The sequence below is a fragment of the Chiloscyllium punctatum genome, chromosome 40 (assembly GCF_047496795.1).
Source record: "Chiloscyllium punctatum isolate Juve2018m chromosome 40, sChiPun1.3, whole genome shotgun sequence".
Classification (NCBI taxonomy): domain Eukaryota; kingdom Metazoa; phylum Chordata; class Chondrichthyes; order Orectolobiformes; family Hemiscylliidae; genus Chiloscyllium; species Chiloscyllium punctatum.
The window spans coordinates 43,487,536-43,509,301 of NC_092778.1; the positions used below are offsets into that span (position 1 = coordinate 43,487,536).

Consider the following 21,766-nt stretch of genomic DNA (forward strand, 5'->3'; position numbering starts at 1 on the left):
GGGGTGGTGCCACATGGTCGGAGGGGTGATACTGGAGTGGCTCCGCACTGTAGGAAGGGCGGTACTGGGGTGGCGTAGCTCTGTAGGAGGGGCGGTATTGGGGCGCGCCACACTGTAGGAGGGGGCGGTACTGGGGTGGTGCAGCACTTGTAGGAGGGACGGTACTGGGGTGGCGCAGCACTGTAGGAGGGCTGGTACTGGGGCGGCGCCATACTGTCAGATGGGTGGTACTGGGACGGTGCCACACCTTCAGAGGTGCGGTACTAGGTACTGGGGTGCTGCTGCATTGTCGGAGGGGCTGAACGTTGGGTGTGCTGTTGAACCAAGGTCCCATCTTCCTTCTAAGTTAGATACACAAGATCCTATACAACTGGTCATTATTAATTGCTTAATGGGCATGCAGAGCTGAAAAATGTGTTGCTGGAAAAGCGCAGCAGTTCAGGCAGCATCCAAGGAGCAGGAGAATCGACGTTTCGGGCATAAGCCTGAAGAAGAGCTTATGCCCAAAACATCAATTCTCCTGTTCCTTGGATGCTGCCTGACCTGCTGCGCTTTTTCAGCAACACATTTTTCAGCCCTGATCTCCAGCGTCTGCAGTCCTCACTTTCTCCTCCTTAATGGGAATGCATGCTTGTAATTTGTCTTTAAACTTCTACTTTTTGTCTGGTAGGCCGAATGTGCTCTCAAGGTTGCTAGGCAACATCGTGCTGAAGAACAAGAAGGCCAATTTTGTTCTAACTCACAAATTCCTACTCTTGCAGTATCAGCTCAAGGTGTGTACTGACTCAGGAACAAAGGAGAGCATCAACATAATGTGTATGAGAGGAAGGAGTTTGGGGCGTAATTTGTCAGGTGATAACAGGGATTGAAATTTTATATGTCCACACCATGACATTTTTCGTTTTGGTGTGAGGGAAGTGGGTTTGCATTGAAGACGTTGACATTTATAGGGTGGAGGATGGATGGAGGAGTTTCTGCCGGGGCAGTGTTTACTGTTACTGTCTTGGAGCATGTCTGATATTATCTCTGTGATTGGTGCAGACATCTGTGTTACAAAACTTGCTGGGCTATCTGGCCGGTGAGAAGTCTCGAGGCTGCTTATTGATTGAGGTGAGTGGAGGTAAGGGTATTACACAGCCTTTCTGGGTAGTGGGTTTCTGATTGTTGGGGTGGTTGCAGCATCTTGGGGCATCATGGAGAATCTCTGGATCAACACAGTGGTAATCCTTTCATCTTGAATCTTTAGCCATTGGTGAGGTGGAGAGAGAAGCATGGAGTGTAGTTCGCATTCGCAGCAGCAGCTCCCCTGTTTGATGTACATTCTGGAGCTGAGACAGTAGCTCCTAAGTCCCAACATCATAATGAAGCATAGGAATTACATAAGCTCCTTGAACTGGCCTTGGGTTTTATGTCTTTGTCAGGTGCTTAAGAAGTTGTTGGAGACTTGGAGTAACAGCAGTGCTCTGAGACACACCCCGATAGAACAGCAGCTCTACATCAGCAAAGCCATTGTCATCATCCTTGCAGAACTCTCAGACTCAGAGATACAGGAACACAAAAGAGGTTTGTGTGGACAAGGGACAGCAGTAGGAGTGAGACAAACTGTGGGTGCATGTCGGCCCACAGGAACATGGCTGAGCGTGTTGGCCCATGGGAGCGTGTTGGCCCATGGGAGCATGGCTGAGCATGTCGGCCCACGGGAGCGTGTCAGCCCATGGGAGCGTGGCTGAGCGTGTCGGCCCACGAGAATATGGCTGAGCGTGTCGGCCCGCGGGGGTGTGGCTGAGTGTGTTGGCCCGCGGGAGCATGGCTGAGTGTGTTGGCCCGTGGGGGTGTGGCTGAGCATGTTGGCCCGTGGGGGTGTGGCTGAGCGTGTTGGCCCGCGGGAGCGTGTTGGCCCGCGGGGGTGTGGCTGAGCGTGTTGGCCCGCGGGAGCATGGCTGAGCGTGTTGGCCCGTGGGGGTGTGGCTGAGCGTGTTGGCCCACGGGAGCATGGCTGAGTGTGTTGGCCCGTGGGGGTGTGGCTGAGCGTGTTGGCCCGCGGGAGCGTGTTGGCCCGCGGGGGTGTGGCTGAGCGTGTTGGCCCGCGGGAGCATGGCTGAGCGTGTTGGCCCGTGGGGGTGTGGCTGAGCGTGTTGGCCCACGGGAGCATGGCTGAGTGTGTTGGCCCGTGGGGGTGTGGCTGAGTGTGTTGGCCCGCGGGGGTGTGGCTGAGCGTGTTGGCCCGCGGGAGCGTGTTGGCCCGCGGGAGCGTGGCTGAGTGTGTTGGCCCGCGGGAGCGTGTTGGCCCGCGGGGGTGTGGCTGAGTGTGTTGGCCCGCGGGGGTGTGGCTGAGTGTGTTGGCCCGCGAGGGTGTGGCTGAGCGTGTTGGCCCGCGGGGGTGTGGCTGAGCGTGTTGGCCCACGGGAGCGTGTCGGCCCGCGGGGGTGTGGCTGAGTGTGTCGGCCCGCGGGGGTGTGGCTGAGTGTGTCGGCCCGCGGGGGTGTGGCTGAGTGTGTCGGCCCGCGGGGGTGTGGCTGAGTGTGTCGGCCCGCGGGGGTGTGGCTGAGTGTGTCGGCCCGCGGGGGTGTGGCTGAGTGTGTCGGCCCGCGGGGGTGTGGCTGAGTGTGTCGGCCCGCGGGGGTGTGGCTGAGTGTGTCGGCCCGCGGGGGTGTGGCTGAGTGTGTCGGCCCGCGGGGGTGTGGCTGAGCGTGTTGGCCCGCGGGGGTGTGGCTGAGTGTGTCGGCCCGCGGGGGTGTGGCTGAGTGTGTTGGCCTGTGGGGGTGTGGCTGAGCGTGTTGGCCCGCGGGAGTGTGTCGGCCCGCGGGGGTGTGGCTGAGTGTGTCGGCCCGCGGGGGTGTGGCTGAGTGTGTCGGCCCGCGGGGGTGTGGCTGAGTGTGTCGGCCCGCGGGGGTGTGGCTGAGTGTGTCGGCCCGCGGGGGTGTGGCTGAGTGTGTTGGCCTGTGGGGGTGTGGCTGAGCGTGTTGGCCCGCGGGAGCGTGTCGGCCCGCGGGGGCGTGGCTGAGTGTGTTGGCCCGTGGGGGCGTGGCTGAGTGTGTTGGCCCGTGGGGGCGTGGCTGAGTGTGTTGGCCCGTGGGGGCGTGGCTGAGCGTGTTGGCCCGCGGGGGCGTGGCTGAGCGTGTTGGCCCGCGGGAGCGTGGCTGAGCGTGTTGGCCCGCGGGAGCTTGGTGGCTCATGGGAGCGTGTTGGCCCGCGGGAGCATGGCTGAGCGTGTCGGCCCGCGGGGGCGCGGCTGAGCGTGTCAGCCTTGAGTGCATGTTGGCCCACAGGAGTGTGCATGGGTGTCTTGGTGTATATTTGCGTGTTAGTGTCTTTGTATGCTTCATCAGACTGTTACTAGGGATGAGATTTTATGGTGGCATTTGGATTGTGGGAGTTAAGTGTTGAGGTTGGTCATGTGAGAGGTTGACGTGACAAAGGGGATGGATGGAGCAGTGTGAGCAGGTGATGTATTAATCAGTGTATCATGTTCTCTGGTGCTGTGTGTTTGTAGAGCTTCTCTCTGGGATGATGGCTGGGGTGGAGTGTCATCTGGACAGTAATATAGCCCGTGTTCGCCAGCTGGGGATGGCTGTTGCGGAATGCCTCAGTGCAAGGGTGAACTCTGGGGATCACAGACTCAAGTTCGAGGTAGGTCCCTCAAAGCTGTGGATACAAAGAGGAGGCCGTGTGTGTGGAGAACTTGTGCTACAGGGTTGGTGAGGTTTAACATATTGCCCCATAATCTCTCCACACTGTAAGACTAAAACCAACCTATCTTACACTTGACCCATTTGCCTCACTTAGGCTATCTTGAGAGAGTGAGCGATCAGAGGAATTTCAGAAATGAAGTTTGAGTTTGAACCTACACAGTACATTCTGCTAAAGGAAAGCTGTGTAGAATTTATAAAACACCTTATCAGTGAATGTTCCTCATTTTAATAATTCAAGAGAGGTGGGCAAAGAGCAAAAGGCTAAAAGTTCTGGTGAAGGATTCTGTCACCATATTTGGATATGAGTAACACCTCATCAAAGAAGCAGCACTCCTTGCAGTGCAGCAGTGAGGTGTCAGCCTGGATTATTCTGAGATAAGGCTCAAATCCATTGTCCTCTGATTCAACAGCTAACTTATAAACTCCATACAGACAGTGGGACTTTTGCTACATTGCAGAGACTGAGAAATTGGATCACTGTACACTGGCAATTGATCCAGGCTAATTACAAGGTCACTTAGCTCTCATCTAAATACCAGGAGATTGGTATACTTCTCTTGAGGTGTGTGTGTGTGTGTGTGTGTACACCTGACATTTACTATTCTTCCGAATGATCACTGGACCTGAAACGCTAACTCTGATTTCTCCACAGATGTTGCCGGACCTGCTGAGATTCTCCAGCAATTTCTGTTTTTGTTTCAAATTTCCAGCATCCACCATTGTTTTTGGTTTTTTGACACTGATCGTATATTGTTCAAGCTCATAATCACTAACTAAGCTCTAGCATGAATTTTGATAATCACACCTTTGTCTCTATAGTGGTGCAATGATTGACATGATGGTTTTATTCTGTCCTTCAGTATGCAGAAGATGATGAGTTGAGGGAGCTAAAGTCACTGTCCAACCCGAGGCACCTTTCAAGCTGGGAGGCCCCTCCGCAGCAGCACAAGTAAGTGAACTGTCGATGTTCAAAACATATTCACCCTACAAAATACAAACAAAACTACTGCAAATGTACAGCTTCTCATTCACTACATCTCCAGTTAACTTTAGCTGTGTAACATTTCCTCAGGCTGCTGATAAACCTGCCTGTCTGTTGACGTGCTGTTTGAGTTGTTGTCTCTGAAGTGCAGTGTTTCTGCAATCAGTGATCATTTAACACCCTGAGTATTAAATGTTAAATGAGAGGAGGGGTGCAGATGTAAACTAGTCCAGAACTTGATTATTCAAAGTGGAAACAATCCATTAAATTTTGCTTGTTACTCCACACACTCTTACCATTTTTTTGGCAGTCACAGTCTTTGAATCCTCTGGTGAGAATTTACCCATTCCCTCCACAATTTTGAAGCCAAGTTCTTACACTTTCACCTAAGGCACCTACTCATGAGTAAGAAACTTAATTCAGTGGGCAGATTCAAGGGTACCAGGACCGAAATCAATTTTCATTTATTTCTAGAGATGAAAGCTCACAGCTAGAGAGTGGACAGAGCTTGGCGGAGACCAGTCTGAATCCGGTGGAGAGCAGACAGAACTCGCAGGAGGTACAGGACTCTGAGTCAGCGTCTGAACTTGACAGGTCAGTAAATCCAGTTTTCATCTCTTTCCAGACTCAGCCATTGTCTTTTTCTTATCTTAACTAAAGGAGGTTACATTCTTGCCTCCTAAGGCTGGACATTTTAATGTTTAAACTCCATCTAGAAGGAGTAAAGTGCTTAAAGGAGCTCTGTACTGTTATTAAAGTGAATGGATATCTCTATCCACCTCTCCTTCTGTCCGTTTCCTGGCCTATCTCCTCCTTCCCATCTCACCCCACCATTACTCCAACTGCTCACGTCTGACTTTTTGTTTGCAGTGATGATGAACTGATTCCGTATGACCTATCGATTGACACTGAGCTGCAAAGGAATCGGGCCCCAGTCTACATCAGTGACAGTGTAGAAGGTAACCTGATACCCAGAGAAGGAGGTCACTGAGTGACGTACTGTGTCTGTCTTTGGGCGCACTGAGTGACTGTCTGTGTGTAAAGGGTCACTGAGTGACCAATCTGATGGGTTTGATCCCCCCTTCCATTTTTGACAACAGATTCTTGATGCTGCTTTTCCACCAATTAAATGGTATTGTCAGATTACTGTATGTTTTCTCCATTAACGTCTTATTCATTTAGCCTGCGCACTGATTTCTGATTGTTTTGCAGTCCTGATGACATCTGCAGATCCAGAACAAATTGAAATAACTTTGAAGGCTGTGGAAAACTTGATTAGAAAAAATCCAACTGCGAGTAGAGAGGTGAGGAAGAGTTTGGTGTTGGGGAGAAAGAAGGGGAGGGGTGATGACAGGATTTGATACCAAAATTATGAAAACTTCTGATTATGAAATGTACCTTACACTGATGGACACCTTGATCAGAAACTGAAATTAGGCTTCACACCAAACACTTGAACACAAAACCAGTTTAATAATAGAAGAAATGTATTATCGAGGGTCAGTGCTGCAGAAGTCATTCACAGCCCAAGGTTCAGTACAACAGGATTGCTGTCTTTTGGACAGTCATTTCTGAGGAACTGCCACATTGTCAGAAAGCCAGTACTGAAGGAGAACTTTAATGTGGAGAGCCAATATTAAGGAATGCTATACATTTGGGGGTCAGTACTGAGGGAACACCACCCTTTGGAGATCAGTACTGAGGAAATGCTGCTGTGTTGGAGGTGCATTAAGCTGTGGCCCTGTTTGTCTGTTCCGATAGTTGATATGGATTTTAAGCAGCACTGTTTGAAAAGCAGGAAAATCTGGTGTCACAGTTAACATTGTACATCCATCTGTTTATGCAGTATTCGGGATTTTTCTGCATAAGATAGTTTGGAAAAACTCATTTGACTCAGTTTGTCAGTACTATTTGTTATTCTTTTTCCGCAGATCAGTGTGCAGTTAACAAAGGTTCTTCTCCACCTTGAGGACAAGTTTAACATCTCTGGGTTCACGGGATTGCGACAGGGAGGGTTGGTGGCAATCACTGTCACTGACACAATTCCTGTAAGTACAGAGGAAGCTGCTGGAGAAGAAGCACAGTCTGTTCATTCCAGGGGTCTAGGGAAGTTACTGCACTAAACATATAATTAACATGTATTATAATCAATTACTCAGTGTTCTCACTCTACGTAGACCCCACTTGAGCTAAAATTGGTCTACTATTCCATTGTTTTGCATTGCTTCATTCTCATTGACCTTAAACTTTTCTTTACATTTTCCACTGCTTGACACACCTGTAACCTTTTTGGTTCGGGATTCTGACACTGTATTTCCTCCCATTGTGTTACCAGGAGAGTCTTCATCTACCTGGACTCTAGCCCTCCTAACCACCATGAACCCTACCCCAATACCCTATCCCATCCCAGTCACTGGAGTCCACCATTTCCTATGGGCTTCAATCTTCCTGCTGTCTCCCTGCTCCAAGCAATACCACTATCATCATTGTGGATCTGTCTCCTACCCACTCCCTCCCAGCTTGATAGGCAGTTTGTTCAGAGTCAAACCTTCCCCATATGGAATGAGTACTTCACCTTTTTTACCTCTATTGCAGGTCACTCAGTACCTTACCACAGAGTTCTATGCTGTGAATTATAGCCTGACTCAACGTCTGGACATCCTAGATGTGAGTGTTTAACTTCCTCCTTCACAAGTTAGTGCTTTAAATTAGTTTCGTGCATTTTTGGGAATTTTCTCCTGGTTCAACAACGTTTCGAAGAGTGTTTTGTCTTTCCTTAGGTCTTGGCACTGGCTGCCCAGGAGCTATCCCAGCCTGACAGCAGCCAAAGAGCAACCAATGAGAGCCCCTCCATTCAGCTCTTGAAATCGGAAACTTCTGGTGCATACAACCCCAGCCAGCAATGGAAGAAAATCATTGAGAAAAGGATAGAAAATAAGACCCGGCGCTTCACCAGAGTAAGCTCAGGGCTGGACTGGATTTAGAGTAGATGTTGGGCTGGGCTGAGTAAAGACTGGAGGGGACTGTGCATTGAGGGATTGAGAGCAGGGCCTGAGAGCGCTGCTCACTGTTTGACTGGATGTGTTTAACTGTGGATCTATCAAACATGTTTGTTGGGCCTGCAAAATGGAATGTAACAAGCCTGGGACAAGGCTGTAGGGCTTCTGAAATCCGAGGGCATACAGAACTCATGGTATTAGGTCTGACTCAACCTTTGTCTAACTTGGAGCAAACAAAAGGATGTTCATGAGCCTGTCTCTCTCTCTCTCTCTCTCTCTCTCTCTCTCTCTCTCTCTCTGACAAGTGGCAAATCCATCCTTTCCTCCCTAATTGTCTGTCTGTGTGTGTGTCTTTCTCTCTCTCTCTGTCTTTCCCCTTCTCCCTCCCTTCCCTTCTCTCCCTATCTCTTCTGCTCTGACACCAATTTAAATAGAATTTCCTGCTCTTGTATGATTGGTGAGATAATTGTTCATTTTCTCAGGGAGCATCAAGACCAGAACCCGAGGCTGTTCCCAATAGGCTGAGTCCAGTAGCCGGATATTTCTTCTTCCCTCTGATCAGGAACTATGACAGGTAATATATCTCAGTCTGTGAAGCTTTACAAGAATTTGTCTCTCCTTCGATTAATCATGGAAACCCCAAATTGACCAGCCTTTCCAAAATCAGTTTGTTGCAGCCTCCACAAAAGAACAATAATACGTTTAATTCCTCAAGTATTTGAAACAAATGACACATGCAAGTATTTTATGCCAAACTACAAAAGTGGCGTCAATCTGCCATTCTTGTGGCACAGCAGTAGTGTCCCCACCTTTGGACCAGGATGCCCATGTTCAAGTCTCACTTCCTCGAGAGGTGCATCGTAACATCTCTGAAAAGCAGCAGTTCCAGACAGCAGGCTGGAGAGGTCATAATTCCCGACTGGCTTTCCCTTTTCCACGGCTACCTTTGTGCTTGGATGTCCTTGGAAAAGGAGCATGTGGTATCCATTAATAGTCTAAATATCTTTAGAGAGAGGTGGACACTATAGGGATGGAGTGCCTTATTTCCCCTTTCAACTCCATTTTGATTTAATCCTTTGCCTTTCTTCCTCACCTTTGGTGATATTATGCAGGTCATTCTGCTATAACCCGACAGTTGCGTTACTGTGCAAACACGTGCTATACAAAATTGTTGTACGCATTCACCAGAAAGTCACACTGTTCAAACATCGTTCACAATTCATCAATCCTGTTACAGCCAATTTGCGTTATACCAGAGAGACCTGTACTCCCCCTGAGGAGCTTTGCAAGTAAATTGATAATAATTTGAAACACTGGTGATTTAGTGGTGAAAGATGTCGGAGAGAAAACCAGTAACAAGGGTGATGCAATAAAAAACAGTTCAGCTGTGTCTGGAAATATTTCTGGATATCAAAAAAAAATCAAGAGAAAGAGCAAGAAGCCTGAATGGAAGTAGGTTCCGAGGAAGAAAATTGCAGATTATGAGGTTGAGGAGAGGACTCTCTGACAGCCCTGATTGGTCAGTGCTCCAGCCCCAGAAGCAAGCCAAGCTCCTTGTGAACCCAAATGTCAGTTGTAGACTTATTACAGGTCAAGGTAATTATTCCACAGTGAGGGCCTGCAATTTTGAGCTTTACTCAGTACTTGTGGCGCAAGAAAGCCTCTTCGTCTGAAATTTTTAGGTTTTGCTATGGTCCCCAAGCTACATAGATAACTTTTTTAGTTCCAATTCACTCTGTACCACTGCTTTATTCCTGCCATTGCATTGACTGCTGTTCTACTCACTAGAATGGTGGGCGGCACGGTGGCACAGTGGTTAGCACTGCTGCCTCACAGCACCAGAGACCCGGGTTCAATTCCCGCCTCAGGCGACTGACTGTGTGGAGTTTGCACGTTTCTCCCCGTTTCTCCGGGTGCTCCGGTTTCCTCCCACAGTCAAAAGATGTCCAGGTCAGGTGAATTGGCCATGCTAAATTGCCTGTAGTGTTAGGTAAGGGGTAAATGTAGGGGTATGGGTGGGTTGTGCTTCGGCGGGGCGGTGTGGACTTGTTGGGCCGAAGGGCCTGTTTCCTCACTGTAAGTAATCTAATCTAATCTAATCTAATAGACTGACCACTGTTTTATTCATTCCAGGCCACAGACACCATTTGATTTCCTAGCTGAAGAATCTTTGATTATGGGACGTTTAATTCACACGTTGGCGATTATAATGTACTTTTCAGTGAATGCCCTGGTGAGTAATGGACCTGGGAATCGTGGTAGACCACAAAGAACAAGTGTTCGCAATCATTCATCGGGGACCTTAAGGCATAATTTTGGACTGTTTCTGATGCAGGATTAATAAGACAGTGTCCAACCCTTCAAATAGAAACACAGGTGCTTTGAGTATTAATGTTGAGAGGTATCATTGGAGAGTGAGCTGTGAGAGAGTAATCGGTGATTTTCTCCTCCCCTAGGTTGCCATTCACATGGGGAAAGCTCTGCTGGATTTCATCTGGGCTGTTCGATATCACACAGATGCGTAAGTAACTTCTTTGGTGTTAGCCCTATATGTCCTATCTGTGCTTTTACGGTTGATTCTTTGTCATTACTGCCATCTCTCTTCAGTTACACTTTGTGATTTTTTATTCCCCACTTGACTTGTCTCAAATCCATGTTGTCTTCTATCTCGCATCACTGTTCATAAGTAATCACATGTTGAATTCAGACGTACTGTTACACTGGATGACCACTTAGAGTCATAGAGATTACAACACGGAAACAGATTCTTCGGTCCAACACATTCATGCTGATCAGATATCCTAACTTAATCTAGTCCCATTTGCCCCCACTTGGCCCATATCCCTCTAAACTTTTCCTATTCATATAGCCATCCAGATGCCTGATAAGTGTTGTAATTGTGCCAACCTCCACCACTTCCTCTGGCAGCTCATTCAACACATGCACCACCCTCTGTGTGAAAAGGTTGCCCCTTATGACCCTAAATCTATGCCCTCTAGTTCTGGACTCCCCCAACCTAGGGAAAATATCATGTTTATTTACCCTATCCAAGCCCCTCATGATTTTATAAACCTCTATAAGCTTACCACTCGGCCTCTTACACACGAGGGAAAACAGCCCCAGCTTATTCAGCCTCTCCCCGTTGCTCAAATCCTCCAACCCTGGCAACAACCTTGTAAATTGTTTCTGAACCCTTTCAAGTTGCCTAACATGCTTCCAACAGGATGGAGACCAGACTTGGCCTCACCAATGTCCTGTACAGTTACAACATGACCTCCCAACTCCTGTACTCAGTGCTATGACCAATAAAGGAAAGCATACCAAACGCCGCCTTCACTATCCTATCTACCTGTAACTCCACTTTCAAGGAAATATGAACTTGCACTCCAAGGTCTCTTTATTCAGCAACGCATCTCAGGACCTTCCCATTAAGTTGCCTTTCCAAAATGCAGCACCTCACATTTATCTAAATTAAACTCCATCTGCCGCTTATTGGCCCATCTGATCAAGATCCCATTGTAATCTGAGGTAACTTTCTTTGCTGTCCACTACACCTCCAATTTTGGTGTCATCTGCAAACTTACTAACTACACCTCCTATGTTCATATCCAAATCATTTATATAAATGACAAAGCAGTGGACCCAGCACCGATCCTTGTGGCACACCAATCCTGTGCCACACCATTGATCACAAGCCTTCAGTCTGAAAGGCAAGCCTCCACCACCACCCCAGTCTTCTACATTTGAGCCAGTTCTGTATCCAAGTGGCTCGTACACCTTGTATTCCATGTGATCTAACCTTGCTAATCACTTGACCATGAGGAACCTTTTCAAACACTTTACTTAAGTCCATATAGATCATGTCCACTGCTCTGCCCTCATCAGTCCTCATTGTTACTTCTTCAAAAAACTCGATCAACTTAGTGAGACATGATTTCCCATGCATAAAACCATGACGACTATCCTTAATCACTCCTTGCCTTTCCAAATACGTGTACGTCCTGTGCCTCAGGATTCCCTCCAACAACTTGCCCACTACCGACGTCAGGTGCATTGGTCTATAATTCTCTGGCTTGTCCTTACCAACTTTCTTAAATAATGGCACCACGTTAGCAACTTCCAGTCTTCCAGCACCTCACCCGTGACTATCGATGATACAAATATCTCAACATGAGTCCCAGTAATCACTTCCCCAGCCTCCCACAAAGTTCTAGGGTATACCTGATCAGGTCCTGGGGATTTATTCATCTTTATGCGTTTTAAGACATCCAGTACTTCCTCCTCTGTAATATGGACATTTTTCAAGATGTCACCATCTATTTCCCCACATTCTATATCTTTCATGTTCTTCTCCACAGTAAATACTAATGCAAAATACTTGTTTAGCATCTCCCCATCTCCTGCAGTTCCACACATATGCTGCCTTGCTGATCTTTTGAGGGGCCCTATTCTCTCCCTAGTTACCCTTTTGTCCTTAATGTATTTATAGAATTCCTTTGGATTCTCCTTAACCCTATTTGCCAAAGCTATCTCATGTGCCCTTTTTGCCCTCCTGATTTCTCTCTTAAGTATACTCCTACTGCAACTATACTGTTCTAAGGATTACTTGATCTCTGCTGTCTAAACCTGACATATGCTAGCTTTTCTTTCTTTCTTGACCAAAACCTTAATTTCTTTAGTCATCCAGCATTCCCTACACCTACCAGCCTTGCCTTTCACCCTAACAGGAATATACTGTCTCTGGACTCACATTATCTCATTTTTGAAGGTTTCCCATTTTCCAGCCATCCCGATACCTGTTAACATCTGCCCCCAATCAGCTTTTGAAAGCTTTTGCCTAATACCGTCAAAATTTGCCTTCCTCCAATTTAGAACTTCAACATTTAGATCCAGTCTATCCTTTTCCTATTTTAAAACTAAGAGAATTATGGTCGCTGGCCCCAAAGTGCTCCTGACACCTCAGTCACCTGCCCTGCCTTATTTCCCAAGAGCAGGTCACGTTTTACACCTTTTCTAGTCGGTACATCCACATACTGAAGCAGAAAATTTTCTTAACAAATTCCTCTCCATCTAAACCCTTAACACTATGGCAGTCCCAGTCTATGTTTGGAAAGTTAAAGTCCCCTGCCATTACCACCCTATTATTCTTACAGATAACTGAGATCTCCTTACAAATTTGTTTCTCAATTTACTGCTGGCTATTGGGGGGTGGGGGTCTATAGTACATTCCTAATAAGATGATCATCCCTTTCTTATTTCTTAGTTCCACCCAAATAACCTCCCTGGATGTATTCCCAGGAATATCCTCCCTAAGTAGAGCCGTAATGCCATCCATTATCAAAAACGCCACTCCCCCTCCTCTCTTGCCTCCCTTTCTATCCTTCCTATAAACATTTGTATCCTGGAATATTAAGCTGCCTGTCCTGTCCATCCCTGAGCCATGTTTCTGTAATTGCTATAATATCCCAGTCCCATGTTCCTAACCATGCCCTGAGTTCATCTGCCTTCCCTGTTAGGGCCTCTTGCATTGAAATAAATTAAGTTTAATTTATCAGTCCTACCTCGTTTTCTGCTTTGTTCCTGCCTGCTCTAACTGTTTGACTCACTCCTTTTCGAAACTGTACCAGTCTCAGATTGATCTCTTTCCTCAGTATCTCCCTGGGTCCCATCCCCCACTTTACTAGTTTAAATCCTCCTGAGCAGCTCTAGCAAATCTCCCTGTCAGTATATTAATCCCCTTCCAATGCAGCTGCAATCCATCCTTCTTGTACAGGTCACTTCTACCCCAGAATAGATTACAATGATCCAATAATGTGAATCCTTCTCCCATACACCAGCTCCTCAGCCACGTACTCATCTGCTTTAGCCTCCTATTCCTGCCCTCACTAGCTCGTAGCACCAGGAGTAATCCAGATATTACCACCCTTGAGGACCTGTGATCTATATGAACTTCAGTAAGGCGTTCAACAAGGTTCCCCATGGGAGACTGGTAAGCAATGTTAGATCTCACGGAATAAAGGGAGAACTAGCCATTTGGATACAGAACTGGCTCAAAGGTAGAAGACAGAGGGTGGTGGTGGAGGATTGGTTTTCAGACTGGAGGCCTGTGACCAGTGGAGTGCCACAATGATCGGTGCTGGGTCCTCTACCTTTTGTCATCTACATAAATGATTTGGATGCGAGCATAAGAGGTACAGTTAGTAAGTTCGCAGATGACACCAAAATTGGAGGTGTAATGGACAGTGAAGAGGGCTACCTCAGGTTACAACAGGATCTTGATCAGATGGGCCAATGGGCTGAGATGTGGCAGATGGAGATTAATTCAGATAAATGCAAGGTGCTGCATTTTGGGAAAGCAAATTTTAGCAGGACTTAGAGTCATAGAGATGTACAGCATGGAAACAGACCCTTCAGTCCAACCCGTCCATGCCAACCAGATTTCCCAACCCAATCTAGTTCCACCTGCCAGCAGCCGGCCCATATCTCTCCAAACCCTTCCTATTCATACACCCATCCAAATGCCTCTTAAATGTTCCAATTGTACCAGCCTCCATCACTTCCTCTGGCAGCTCATTGCTTACACATATCACCATCTGTGTGAAAAAGTTGCCTCTTAGGTCCCTTTTTTTATCTTTCCCCTCTCACCCGAAACCTTATGCCCTCTAGTTCTGGACTCCCTGATCCCAGGGAAAAGACTTTGCCTATTTATCCTATCCATGCCCCTCATAATTTTGTAAACCTCTATAAGGTCACCCCTCAGCCTCCAATGCTCCAGGGAAAACAGCCCCAGCCCGTTCAGCCTCTCCCTGTAGCTCAAATCCTCCAACCCTGGCAACATCCTTGTAAATCTTTTCTGAACCCTTTCAAGTTTCACAACATCTTTCCGATAGGAAGGAGACCAGAATTGCACGCAATATTCCAACAGTGGCCTAACCAATGTCCTGTACAGCCGCAACATGACCTCCCAACTCTCGTACTCAATACTCTGACCAATAAAGGAAAGCATACCAAACACCTTCTTCACTATCCCATCTACCTGTGACTCCACTTTCAAGGAGCTATGAACCTGCACTCCAAGGTCTCTTTGTTCATCAACACTCCGTAAGACCTTACCATTAAGTGTATAAGTCCTGCTAAGATTTGTTTCCCAAAATGCAGCACCTCGCATTTATCTGAATTAAACTCCATCTGCCACTTCTCAGCCCATTGAGGTCAGGCTCACTGGTTTATAGTTCCCTGGCTTGTCTTTACTGCCCTTCTTAAACAGTGGCACCAAGTTTGCCAACCTCCAGTCTTCCGGCCCCTCACCTGTGACTATCAATGATACAAATATCTCAGCAAGAGGCCCAGCAATCACTTCTCTAGCTTCCCACAGAGTTCTCAGACACACCTGATCAGGTTTTGGGGATTTATCCGCCTTTAACCGTTTCAAGACATCTAGCACTCCTCTGTAATCTGGACATTTTGCAAGATGTCACCATCTATTTCCCTACAGTCTATATCTTCCATATACTTTTCCACAGTAAATACTGTTGCAAAATATTCATTTAGTATCTCCCCCATTTTCTGTGGCTCCACACAAAGGCCACCTTGCTGATCTTTGAGGGGGCCCTATTCTCTCCCTAATATTTTGTCTTTAATATATTTGTAAAGCCCCTTTTGGATTCTCCTTAATTCTATTTGCCAAAGCTATCTCATGCCCTCTTTTGCCCTCCTGATTTCCCTCCTAAGTATACTCCTACATTCTTTATACTCTTCTAAGGATTCACTTGATCTATCCTGTCTATACCTGACATATGCTTCCTTCTTTTTCTTAACCAAACCTTCAATTTCTTTAGTCATCCAGCATTCCCTATACCTACCAGCCTTCCCTTTCACCCTGACAGGAATATACTTTCTCTGGATTCTTGTTATCTAATTTCTGAAGGCTTCCCATTTTCCAGCCGTCCCTTTACCTGTGAACATCTGCTTTTGAACGTTCTTGCCTAATATTGTCGAAATTGGCCTTTCTCCAATTTAGAACTTCAACTTTTAGATCTGGTCTATCCTTTTCCATCACTATTTTAAAACGAATAGAATTATGGTCGCTGGCCCCAAAGTGCTCCCCCACTGACACCTCAGTCACCTGCCCTGCCTTATTTCCCAAGAGTTTGCACCTTCTGTAGTAGGTACATCCACATACTGAATCAGAAAATTGTCTTGTACACACTTAACAAATTCCTCTCCATCTAAACCTTTAACACTATGGCAGTCCCAATCAATGTTTGGAAAGTTAAAATCCCCTACCATAACTACCCTATTATTCTTACAGATAGCCGAGATCTCCTTACAAGTTTGTTTCTCAATTTCCCCCTGACTATTAGGGGGTCTCAGTTCAACCCAAATAACTTCCCTGGATGTATTTCCGGGAATATCCTCCCTCAGCACAGCTGTGATGCTATCCCTTATCAAAAATACCACTCCCCCTCCTCTCTTGCCTCCCTTTCTATCCTTCCTGTAGCATTTGTATCCTGGAACATTAAGCTGCCAGTCCTGCCCAACCCTGAGCCATGTTTCCGTAATTGCTATGATATCCCAGTCCCATGTTCCTAACCATGCCCTGAGTTAATCTGCCTTGCCTGTTAGGCCCCTTGCATTGAAATAAATGCAGTTTAATTTATTAGTCCTACCTTGTCCCTACCTGCCCTGACTGTTTGACTCACTTTTGTTCTCAGCTGTACCCGTCTCAGATCGATCACTTTCCTCACTATCCCCCTGGGTCCCACCCCCCCACCTTACTAGTTTAAATCCTCCCAAGCAGTTCCAGCAAATTTCCCTGCCAGTATATTAGTCCCCTTAAATTTAGGTGCAATCCATCCTTCTTGTACAGGTCACATCTACCCCCAAAAGACTTATACACTTAATGGTAATGTCCTAGGGAGTGTTGCTGAACAAAGAGACCTTGGAGTGCAGTTTCATAGCTCCTTGAAAGTGGAGAAGGCGTTTGGTATGCTTTCCTTTATTGGTCAGAGTATTGAGTACAGGAGTTGCGAGGTCATGTTGCAGCTGTACAGGACATTGGTTAGGCCACTGTTGGAATATTACTTGCGATTCTGGTCTCCTTCCTGTTGGAAAGGTGTTGTGAAACTTGAAAGGATTCAGAAAAGATTTACAAGGATGTTGCCAGAGTCGGTGGCTTTGAGCTATAGGGAGAGGCTGAACAGGCTGAGGCTGTTTTCCCTGGAGCGTCTGAGGCTGAGGAATGACCTTATAGAGGTTTACAAAATCATGAGGGGCATGGATAGGATAAATAGGCAAAGTCTTTTCCCTGGGGTCGGGGAGTCCAGAACTAGAGGGCATAGGTTTAGGGTGAGAGGGGAAAGATATAAAAGAGACCTAAGGGGCAACTTTTTCACGCAGAGGATGGTATGGGTATGGAATGAGTTGCCAGAGGAAGTGGTGGAGGCTGGTACAATTGCACCATTTAAGAGGTATTTGGATGGGTATATGAATAGGAAGGGTTTGGAGGGATATGGGCCGGGTGCTGGCAGGTGGAACTAGATTGGGTTGGGATATCTGGTCGGCTTGGACGGGTTGGACCGAAGGGTCCCTTTCCATGCTGTACATCTCTATGACTTTCTATATTCTCCCTTCAGAATCTCATCCTTTTCTCTTCCTGTGTGGTTAGTTCCAATGTGTACAACGACCTCCTGCTAGTCCCTCTCCCCTTTGAGAATATTCTAATCCTCTCCGAGATAGACTTGATCCTGGCAACAAGTAGGCAACACATCATTTTGATTTTTTGCTGCCGGCCACAGAAATGTCTATCTGTGCCTCTGACTAGAGAGTCCCTAAACAGAATTGATCACTTGCAACCTGATGTACCTCTCATTAAATTAGAGCCAGTTACGATACCAGAAACTTGGGCTGTTCGTGCTACATTCCCCTGAGAGTCCATCACCCCCTATATTTTCCAAAACAGCGTACTTTTTTGAGATGGGAATAGCCACAGGAGACTCCTGTACTACCTCCCTCTCCTACCTTTCCTGCGGATAACCTGTTTACCTGACTGTATCTGTGGTTTTTCTCTCTCTATATAACTGCCATCTATCACACCCCTTAGCTCCTGTAAATTCCTCATTGCCTCTAACTGCCTCTCCAACTGATCCATGCGATTGATAGGATTCGCAACCAAAGGTACTTTCTGCAAGCAAAATCATCAGTAACATGGAAACTCTCCCTAAATTCCCACATCTGACAGGAAGAGCACATCACTCTAATAAAGGCCACCTTTGCTTCTTCACATTCTACAGACCCAGAAAGTAGCACCATCTTATTTCTCGAAAACAAAACCGCCTCCATACTAACTTAGAACCTGTGTTTTATATTTTGAAAGTTTAATCAAGAGACCGTTCTCCACAAAACATGTAATCAGAAAAGAACCCACTCTACTCACTATTGTAGATTTACAGCAAGATTACACTTAAAAAAACTATGCACTTATCTGTTCCTGTGCTGTGAGCTCTCCTACACAGGTTCTTCCAAGGTCAGGTATTTGTTCATTTTTCCTAGATGCACTCTGATATCCAGAGAAACCTGAACTCAAAATAGCAAGGCAGAAACAATGCAGATTCATTGTTGTGTTAGATCGCAGAGTAGGTTTCTTTCACTGACCATGTAGTTTCTGCCTTTGTCTGTCTTCCTCCTTTTTGAAGTGCTATTGTTTGAGAAAATTCCAAAACAATGCAACAGCTTAGAAAATAGTTGCTGCTCTTGGAATTCAAGGAAATTACCTCCCAACACCTAAAATGCATCAAAAAAGGAACAGCTATTACAGTCACAATTTTTCCCATCCTCCACCTTGGATTACTCTTCTCCAGTGATCATTTGCAAGTTGTCTAGTCAGGACAGTCATTTGGCTAATGATACTCACTGATGGAACCTAGCAATTTTGGGATCAAGGGTGCATGATCCAAGTGGAGATCCAGGCAATAATGGTGTCAAGAGGTGGGATGGGAAGGGACAGACTTTCCTGCTTCCATAAATGCTTTCTGATGTCTTGCTCATATCTTCTTGAGCCTTTATATCTCCAGCCCATGTATATTCAGAGCTGAGAGTATTTTGAACAGCGTTTGGTTGGAAGACTACTGTTTTAGTGTGTGGACTGCATTAGTTGGGCTATTGTAGCATTGGCAGTTCCTCGTAGATGAGGTTGACTCTCTTCCACTGTCAGGCCGTAGGTGGCTGTGCAGACCTATATGGCTACCACAGGCTCTGTTACACTTGGGACAGGCAGTGGTTATGGGAAGGAGTGGGTGTGGCATTGTAACATTGCCCTGCTGGTTTTGTGCTGTAAGGCCTGTGATTAGAGCCCAGTATTGGGGAGGATAGTTAGCCAACTCTGAGGTCTCTATTGTTAATCTCTTAGGTACGTGCGGCAGGGCACACTGTTTGCTGTCTCCTCTGTGTTATTGAGTGTTCCCAACAACATCCTCCTGACTGAAGTTCCAGATGAACTCCTAGAAATTAGATGCTGGCTTGCAGGTGAGTCATAGAGATGTTCAGCATAGAAATGGACCCTTCGATCCAACTCGTTCATGCCAACCAGATATCCTAAATTAATCTAGTCTTCTCTAAAGTTCCAAATTCCACCCGGGTAATGCAGCAAGTCCAATATTAACACTCCTGCTCGAGGACATGGCTCGTTCCCAGGCTAAATTCTCTGGATGTATATGAGCTGAGTTTTCTCATCAGTGTCCTAAATACACAGAATGCAGGAGAAATTCCACAAGTTGAACAGCATTTGTGGGAGGGAGGAACAGATTTTGAGTCCACTATGACTCTTCTTCAGAACTGTGTCCTCAACTTGGACCTCAGCTGCTGCCAAGTAATGAGACAGAGATCAGTTTATGAATTAACGTTGAAACATTCAAACTCCACTTTTACATGAAGCATTAGAGAGCCATTGGTCCTTCAAACTATGCACACATCATTCTGCAGCTGGTCAAATGTGGCTTAGAGGGTAGCATTCACAGTCAGAAGGTTACAGTCCGACAACAGACAATTGATCACAAAATACACTTCACTAATGAGGGAGCATTGAATTGTCAGAGCGTTAGCAGTGAGGGAGCACTGCACTTTTTTTAATGCAACTTTAATCCAATGATCTATTTGTAATAGACATGCAATATATTTCCATAATCATGTTCTAAAGAACAGAATTCTCCTAAGTTGGGGCGATTCTAAACACACCTCTCTGCAGGTATAAAGGCTGACTGTTTGGGATTGGATCTTGGTTCCCCTTTGGTGGAGGATCCAACAACAGTGGGTATAGAAGTGCAGAAAGTATAATAAACGATATCAGTGCTACATCAGAGATGTGCAATGAAATGAGCTTTGGCTGGAATAATTGGAATTCCCCTGTCTGCCATACCCCATTGAAAGCCCAACATACTTCTGGATTGTGAGGTATGATCTGAGTCCTGAATGCTGTAGTGCCTGACTTCCAGTGTTGCAAATTTACCTAATGCTGTTACTTTCTTTCCAGATGTTGCTGAGAATGATGCAGATGAAGGTTGCCGCAGGTCAGCCCTGCAGAGTTTGCTTTTAATGGAAAACTTCAAGAAGAAACTTGGTGTTTTCACGGAATAATCTTAAAACTCAGGCTCAGTTCCATCAAATTAACATTTCTTGAAACTGTATCAGGGATACCTCCCTGTAATCAGATCACTGTAGCTGGAGTATGAGACACTGCTGAAGTGGAAAGCACTCCGTGAGTCTGGCCTTGAACAGAACATATACCTACAAATTGCAGGGTTTGTGTAAGAGTCAGAAGGAGAAAATACCAATAACTCAGTGTCCTTAGAGAGTGACCTCAGTGAGAAATCTGAACCAAGAACATTTTGTCTTCCTCATTCACTGGTAGTTACAGAATTATTGACTTGAAGGGCTCAGTGAAATGTTAATCTGACAACGGAAAAGACAGTCAAGGTCTGCAGTCTTGTATGTTGGGAAATTGTTACTTTTCTGACCTGGAGATACATTCATCTGTAATCATTGAGTCTGAGAACATATTTATTTGTTTTGCGAGAAGGTGCCGTTTTCACTGGCGCCACATCTCTCTCTCGCTCTCTCTTGGTAGTTCCTGATTCTGATGACCGCATCTGTACTTCAGGGAGGAACTGAGCAACAAGGAAAGAGAAAACCGTCTAAACCTACCCTAAACCAAGAGACAACAACTTAAATCCTAGCACAATTAATGCAACACTGCGTTGACATGTGAATTGCAGAGTTAAAATTCACACAACACCAGGTTACAGTCCAACAGGTTTAATTGAAAGCACTAGCTTTTGGAGCACTGCTCCTTCATCAGGTGGTTCCTGATGAAGGAACACCACTCCGAAAGCTAGTGCTTCCAGTTAAACCTGTTGGACTATAATCTGGTGTTGTGTGATTTTTAACTTTGTATACTCCAGTCCAACACCGGCATCTCCAAATCATGTGAATTCCAGGTTTGTGTAGATGAGAATCACATCATATGGTATTATTAATCCATTACAGTAGTGAACATCTACTTAACTTTGATCATTGTCCCACTTGGCTTTTTCTCTCTCACCTTTACAGCATTTATCTGCTAGGGAGGGGGCACAGCCGGCTTCAGTGCTAACGCTGGGAAAATTGATTTAAAAAAATTCTCACAAATTAGCTGCAAGCAGATGTCGAGAACCAGTCTGCTTTCAAAGTTGGGAAATTGTCTTTTGATCTGACTGACACACTCTAGGTTTTCATTATTTTCAAAATAAATGATCTTATTCTCCTTTTACCATGCTAGAGTTTAATTGCACAGTTTACATATTTTGACATGTTGAGAAATGCAATGCGTGCTTTACACTAAATCTGTGGAACTGCCTATTGCAGTGTTGGGCTTTGTCCTTTCATGGCCTTTACTTTGTTTCTCCTCCAGCTACTGTCTCCCCTGTTTAAGCAAACCTGTATCCTGTACCTACCCTTTCATGTGTAAATGTAGGCAGGAAGTAGCCACATCTTGACCTGTTCCATCCTTGGCATTACACTTAATTTGGTCATGCTGAGTCCAGTCTCTTCCTCCACCCCGA

The 21,766-nt window shown here is 46.1% G+C and overlaps 1 protein-coding gene across 2 annotated transcripts in view; it reads left to right on the plus strand.

The window, feature by feature from the left end:
- The window catches only part of telo2 (TEL2, telomere maintenance 2, homolog (S. cerevisiae)), a 34,240-nt gene extending 12,768 nt beyond the window's left edge, over positions 1-21,472 (plus strand). Inside the window, exons 6-21 of one of the 2 annotated variants that reach the window (XM_072559685.1) lie at positions 671-773; positions 1,042-1,110; positions 1,422-1,563; positions 3,494-3,630; positions 4,553-4,641; positions 5,149-5,268; positions 5,545-5,633; positions 5,887-5,978; positions 6,606-6,722; positions 7,270-7,341; positions 7,455-7,631; positions 8,156-8,247; positions 9,807-9,906; positions 10,130-10,194; positions 19,081-19,196; positions 20,200-21,472. In XM_072559685.1, the coding sequence (XP_072415786.1) occupies positions 671-773; positions 1,042-1,110; positions 1,422-1,563; positions 3,494-3,630; positions 4,553-4,641; positions 5,149-5,268; positions 5,545-5,633; positions 5,887-5,978; positions 6,606-6,722; positions 7,270-7,341; positions 7,455-7,631; positions 8,156-8,247; positions 9,807-9,906; positions 10,130-10,194; positions 19,081-19,196; positions 20,200-20,303 (1,684 nt within the window). In that variant the 3' untranslated portion in view covers positions 20,304-21,472. The remainder of the gene's footprint in view (positions 1-670; positions 774-1,041; positions 1,111-1,421; positions 1,564-3,493; positions 3,631-4,552; positions 4,642-5,148; positions 5,269-5,544; positions 5,634-5,886; positions 5,979-6,605; positions 6,723-7,269; positions 7,342-7,454; positions 7,632-8,155; positions 8,248-9,806; positions 9,907-10,129; positions 10,195-19,080; positions 19,197-20,199) is intronic. The other variant, XM_072559687.1, reaches the window with a different exon arrangement.
- The last annotated feature ends 294 nt before the right edge of the window (positions 21,473-21,766 follow it).